At 39.3% G+C, this 6,992-nt stretch overlaps 1 protein-coding gene across 1 annotated transcript in view; it reads left to right on the forward strand.

Annotated features, from left to right (window-relative positions):
* LOC143244527 (matrix metalloproteinase-25-like) overlaps window positions 1-6,992 on the forward strand; it is a 77,346-nt gene that overhangs the window by 65,793 nt on the left and 4,561 nt on the right. The window contains exon 7 of the mRNA XM_076489370.1: window positions 5,021-5,284. Coding sequence (XP_076345485.1) covers window positions 5,021-5,284 — 264 coding nt within the window. The remainder of the gene's footprint in view (window positions 1-5,020; window positions 5,285-6,992) is intronic.

Below are 6,992 nucleotides of genomic sequence, written 5' to 3' on the forward strand. Positions count from 1 at the left end.
CAACGGGTGTTATGGATGTTGTGTTTGATCCTGGTGTTTGGGTACAGTGCTTACAAAACCCTGGCATTGCTGCAGTGTCCTTGTTTGGCATTGTAGTGCATCCCCTCATAGGGCTCTATGGTGGGTGGGGTCAGTGGGCATTGATTATAGATCCCCCAAATAAAAATTTAAATAAGATAGTGAAAACAGACCACAGGTAAACAACCACATCTTGAAGATTCTGAGTAGCAATCTTCAACCTTTTCAACACCTGTACCTCATTTTCTGATACTACATTCTCTTTCAGACAAATATTTAAAGCAAATGTCTCCCTTTTATTCAAAAAGTACTAGAAGGGTTCTCCTTCCTCGTTCTCCTAAGTCAGCCAAAAAGCTTCATTCTGGTGACATATTGGTGCAAACATCCACTCCTAAACACACTGAACTCGTCTTGCATTTGAAGGCCATTGATGTTACTCCCCATGCTACTTTGGTTTTGTCAGATGGAATTATTGTTGAGAGAGATGTGAAAAACATCCCTGAGTCAGAGATCCTCGCTGGTTTCTCCACCCAAGGAGTTTCTTCAGTGAGGCATATTTCCACTCACAACGATGGAATTATGATGTTGACCAATGTCCTAATTTTGACATTTACATCACCACGTCCACATGCCACCATCAATACAGGTTACCTAAATTGTAAGGTATGGCCATATATTCCAAACTCTCGCAAATGTTGCCAATGTCGGCAGTTCGGTCGTGTTGTATTGACAAGGACCATGAACATTATGAGTGTGAAATAGATCCTCACTGTGTTAATTGTAGTGGCTCTCATCCATCTTACTTTCGTTCATGCCCTAGGCAGGTGTAAGAAAAAGAGGCACAGCATTTGAAAACGGTTCACAACATATCTTACCCCAAGGATCGAAAGTTACTGTTGACCACTCCATTTCAGACACATGCTGCAGTACTTTGTTCCACTGCTACAGTGGGAGAGCAGAGGGATCTCTCCATGCTTCCAAAAGAATCATTCTCAAACCACGTGAAAAGTCTTTTGCCCTCCATTGTTAAGAAAGTTGATAAATCAATGTCAACACTCATTTCTGTCCCTACCATTCTTTCCAGCAGATCCCCAGATCCACTTGTTTTGGTTCTGGGTTCAGGAATTTCCTTGTGTCCATCTTCTTACTCTCTGGCTCTGAGATGCAGATCGATCATTTGTTCACGCCCTCAGTCGCTGGAATCTTCTTCCAACGACAGAGACCTGCCCAATCAACCCAGGACAGAATCCATGGAAGTCAATAGACCTCCTTCGAATAAAAAATAAAGAAAAAAGACGTGGTCCAAAACAGAAGGGCTCTCCACCTAATTCGCCTATACATATGTAAAAATTGCCACTTTGATACAGTGGAACTGTCGAGGTTTACATTCTAATCTGGATGACATCAGTTCACTGACTGATTTTTATCATCCTGTGTGTATTTCCTGTAATCTGCTGATACAGTCACCTTTTGGCAGTTTTCTCTGTACAGAAATGACAGGTTGTGTGATGGACGAGTGTATAGAGGGGTGGCCCTACTGGTTGATCAGCATATACCCACCCTGTCTTTATCACCTGGTGCACCCTTGGATACTATAGCCATCCGTATTTCCTTCGGTTGTACTATCACTGTTTGTTTTCTCTACCTGTATTCTGGAGAGATCTATGATCAATCAGACCTTGATGCTCTTGTTGAACAGTTGCCATCTCCCTTTTTAATCCTGGGGAACTTTAATGAACATAATGCCCTCTGGGGAGGTGCTGATATTGATGGTAGAGGTCCTTCCATAGAGCATATGCTTTTTCTCTTCAATATTGGTGTTTATACTTATTTTCATGCACCTAGTCAGTCTTTTACTGCTGTTGATCTCTCAGTCTGCTCCCCTTTATGGTTCTCCCACTTTTTCATCGAGGGTTGACAGTAATCCATAGGGCAGTGATCATTTTCCTATCATTTGAAGAGAGACTGGCCGTGGCTGATACCACCTAACTCATGTTCCCCAGTGGAGGCTGGACCAAGCCAACTAGCCCTCTTTCACTGCTATCATGGAACTTGATTCTGCTGTCGTCTGAAAGCCGTCAGTAGATGACTACATAGCAGCAGTAACTGACTGTATTATCTAGGCAGCTGCTCAATGTATTCCTAAAACCCTGACATGTTTTCTATGGTGTCCTCATCCATGGTGGAATCCTGCCTGCTACATGGCATGGAAGGCTCAAAAATGGGCCTGGTAGGTATTCCACGCTTTCAATTCATATTTGCTTTTCAGTGAGCCCATGTGCATGCTTGGCAAGTAAGTCATCAAACCCAGAAGGAATCTTGGATTAAATTCACAACTAACATCTCTTCTACCCACAGTTCCAAAGTCATATGGGACAAGATTAAGAAGATCAGTTGGCAGTATAATCCTGTCTCGTTTCAGTCTTCCTCTCTGATGGCCAGAGCATTGCCAATACTCTCAGCGGAAGCTTTTGCCAGGTATCTAACACTTCTTCTTCATCGTCCACTTATCCATTAAGACTAGGGCAGAGTGATCGAATCTTTCCTTTTGGGTTGATCATCTCTATGACTATAATTGCCCCTTTACACTGGTAGAAATTAAGCTGGCTTTTCATCAGTTTGGCAGTACATTGGTTGGACCTAATGATATGCATTTCTAGATGATGCACTATCCCTCTCTTGCTTTTCTTGCCATTTTTCTGGTTGTTTTAACCAGATCTGACAGGAGGATGTTTGTCCTGATGCGTGGGACCAGGCTATTCACCTTTATCTAACCCTGGGAAGGATCTCAAGATTCCTTCAAACTACTGTCCCATTGCTTTGACAAGCTGTCTCTGTAAGACCTTAGAGAGAATGATCAATTGCTCGTCTTGTTTGGTTCCCTGAATCAAACTACCTCCTCTTGCTCACCCAGTGTGAGTTCCACCATGGACCACCTGATTCAATTTGAAACGTCAATCAGAGAAGCCTTTCTAAAGTGACAACTTTCCCGTCCTTTCCTACAGGATCTTCGTGTCCCTCAGAGCTGTGTCTTGAGTATCACACTTATCTGTATAAAGATTATTGCCATCACTGGACAACTCCCTGCTACTGTTGCAAATGAGCTCTGTGTTGATAACTTCCACTTCTTGTGTCAGTCATTGAAGGTGAGGTTTATTGAGCAGCAGCTACAGACTGCCCTCAATAATTTATTGCAGTGGGCCACAGCAAACGGTTTTAACTTTTCTCTCTCTAAAACCGTTTGCATGCACTTCTGCCGTCAATGGGGTATTCACCCCAATCTAAAACTCCATGTCAGTGAAGTTGTGCTTCCCATGGTCCCTGAGGAAAAGTTCTTGGGGCTTATCTTTGACCGTAAGCTGACCTTTATACCATACATCAAGCAGCTATTAATCAAGTGTGCAAGGGCACTGAACATCTTCCATGTCCTCTATTCCACCTCTTGGGGATTGGATCGATGTTCTATGCTAAAGATATATCATGCTCTCATTCGATCAAAACTGGACTGTGGATCTCCGGTCTATGGCTCTGCCAGGACCTCGGCCTTGAAAACGCTGGATCTCGTTTATCACCAGGGGCTTCGGCTCTGCATGGGACCTTTCCACACTTCCTCAGTCTAGAGTTTATACACAGAGTCTCACGAACCTCTGCCGTTTGCAACTGTCTTTACTGTATGCTTCAAAACTTCAATCCTTACCACAGCATCCCACCTGGGGTTGTATTTTCCTTCCTCAATAGGCCATGCTTTTTCAGAACAGATGATTTGCCATTGTTCCCTTTGGCCTTCATATCCAGGTGCAGTTGGATGAAATGAATCTGTCCTTGGATGACACTGCTGTATCCACTGGTCAGCCCATCCCAATATGGCATACTACCATTCCTAATTGTGATTTTACTTTGATTCATCTGATAAAAGCAGATACTCCTGATTGGAAGTACCGCCCTTATATTTATACTTTTGGTTTAAAATCAGGTGATTCTGTGGGATTTGCCATGGTTCGTTGTGGTTGCCCACACAATCCCATCTACACTTTCTGTGTTCACTGCCGAACTGTACGCCATTTCTTCTATCCAGTTCTTCTGGATACCAGGCCACATTGGTATTCGCGAGAACAAGCTTACTGACACCACAGCTATGTTTGTTTGCTCTGGTGCTATCTCTGCCATACCTGTTCAATACGTGGAATATGGTTCTGTATTGAAGGCTCAAATCTGCAACAGTTGGCAGTCGACTTGGAGTGAGCAACGTGATAACAAGCTTTTCCAGATAAAACCCTCTATTGGACTTTGGCCTCTTGTTTCTGTACAGATCGGAAAGAGGAAGTCTAACTAGACAACGCACTGGTCACAGCTTTGTAACTAGTCGTTTTCTTTTATCTGGAATTTATGCATCAGTGTTTGATCTGTGTAACACGCAAGTCACAATAGCCCACATTTTACTATCGTAGCACCATTATGACCCTGAATGAGAGCACCATTTTAGACATGTTTTATCCACAGTTTTACCCTTGACACAAGAAAGTTTCATTGGTGATGGTGAAACTGTCCACTTTACAAATGTTTTTATTTTTTTGAGAGCCATTGGCCTTTTTAATGCTATTTACGTTTTTGAATCAAAATTAGACTTTGTTCTGTTTTAACACGATTCCTTTTTGCAAATATTAATAATTATACTTTTTTTTTCTAATATTTTACCAGTTGTTTGGCACAGACAACCAACCAATTAAGTATACAAAACCAGTTTAATAATCTTCAGATTTTTGTAAATCTCATTCTCATACTGAAACTGCATATGTTGTATTTGTCATAGATATTATTAAATAAATGCAAAAGTTAAACAGGACATGACTATGTGAATGTTACTGCTGTTGCATATTTAATTAATTTATGCCATTGTTACAAGTCTGCCTAAGCATATAACATTTTGTTTCGTTAAAAAGAAAGATCTATTGTTTGCTAGTCATAAAATTATGGTGATGTGTACTTAATATTTTCTTAACAGGGAATAAGTACTGGTTGTTTAACGCAAACAAACCAGAAGCAGGATACCCTCGTCCTCTAGTAGACCTTGGCCTACCAGCACGTTTAAAGAAGATTGATGGAGCTATGGTATGGGGACACAATGGCAAGACCTATTTATTCAGTGGGAAACAATATTGGCGCTATGACGAGACTGAAGGAAGAGTAGAACTAGATTACCCACGACATATGAGCATGTGGAAGGGTGTACCCTATAATATTGATGCAACTTTTCAGTACAGTGATGGTAAGTAACATTTGAACACTGAGGATTTTATATAATTTTGAATTATTTAGAATATCAATTACTTGTACTGTTAAACTTGTGAGACTGCTGAGAATCTGAGCATTTGTTTAATTCTGAATTCTGCAAAGCATCAATTATCCATATTTTTAAACTTCTAAAATGGTTTGGTAGTGAAATATGTCCAGAAAAATAACTTTACTTGAGTTAGTTGGAAAGTATTTTTCTTTCATTGTATATTAGGCAAGAGGTGTATTTAGAAATTTAAGAGTATTTCATATGTTATAGATTTTTTTTCAGTTATTCAGATATTATAAAATTTGTAATAAATTACAATATTTGATTAATAATGTTGATATACTGATACGAAAATTAATAGTTAATGGAGTTAATAATGAAAATTTTAGATAAAATTATTAAATTATTCTGTAATAAATAGAAAAATGTATTAAATACAAAGAAAGTAAAATCAGAGAAATCTATTAAAAATTACTAAAAATGTTTAGTTAAAAATAAGGTCATCTAAGAATTTGACACTACCTTAAGTCCAATATAAAAGCACAACAGTCACAGTAAACTGTCACTTTCATTGTGTGTATGTGTGTGTTGTTTTTTCCTCAGAGCAACTTCCGAGCACAGTCAGGGTACATTATTCGGCGCCCTGATTGTGAAAGTTGGTTTTCTCTGGTACTCTTGCTTACCCCCACAGTAAATTCTGAGGATTTTGGATTTACAGATCCCTATCCTCCTGTGTTTATTTGGGGGGGGGGGGATCAATATTTAGCCTCTTGCAGAACACCAACAGACCTTTGTCACCAGCCTGCAGTATAATCTGGTATACTTAAAATTCTTTCGGTTTAGCTCTTCATCACTAGTCCAACAAAATTTAACTTCATGAGTAGGGCAAAGAAAAGGCCCCTTCTGAGCACCCTTGATTGCTTTGCGTTTCTTTCTGTGGTGCAAAGTGTTAAATCGGAATACCTGCCACGAATTTGATTTGATTTGAAACTATTACTTTACTGATGTCGTGTTAATTAGTGCCTCTAGCATACTGGGGTCAGGAATGCTAACTTCAAGAGGTAAGTTTTATCTTACTTACTCCCAAATGATAGTACCTTATTTTATTTTTTCATCTGTTTATATTTATCTTTTTCTTATTCTAATTAGGAGAGCAGTCACCTTCACACAACTATCTGTAGGCAGTGAAGGGTGATATAGATGTGGGACGTAGTGGGCTTGAGCATCCACATCTCGCTCTCCTAATTTCTAATTTTTTTTCATGCGAGACTAGCGAATTGGAGGTTAAGACTAATAGACAGTGCATCCCCACCGCAATGTGGGTCCTATTTCCGCAGTCACCTCCAAGACCTAGGATAAACTTCATAACCCACGCTATAGCTTGTACCCTAGGATCATTTAAAAAAAATGTGCAGTGTATTTAAAAAAAAAATGTCATGTTAATGTGTTTTAGTTTATGGCATGAAAATTTTATGGTTATAATATATACATCTTTGTGTGTATGTGAAGTTTTATTTTATTTTGTGAAAAGAAAATGCATAAATATTATAATTCTTGATACATATTTTGATCTATTGTATAGATTGAACAGGATATATAAAAATAAGTCTCTACAGAAGTAGAGACACGGTATCTACTAACAGTAATATCTAGTCTAGTCTACCTGTATGAATTAATTTTTGTTTATTTTCAG

The sequence above is a fragment of the Tachypleus tridentatus genome, chromosome 2 (genome assembly GCF_004210375.1).
Source record: "Tachypleus tridentatus isolate NWPU-2018 chromosome 2, ASM421037v1, whole genome shotgun sequence".
Taxonomy (NCBI): domain Eukaryota; kingdom Metazoa; phylum Arthropoda; class Merostomata; order Xiphosura; family Limulidae; genus Tachypleus; species Tachypleus tridentatus.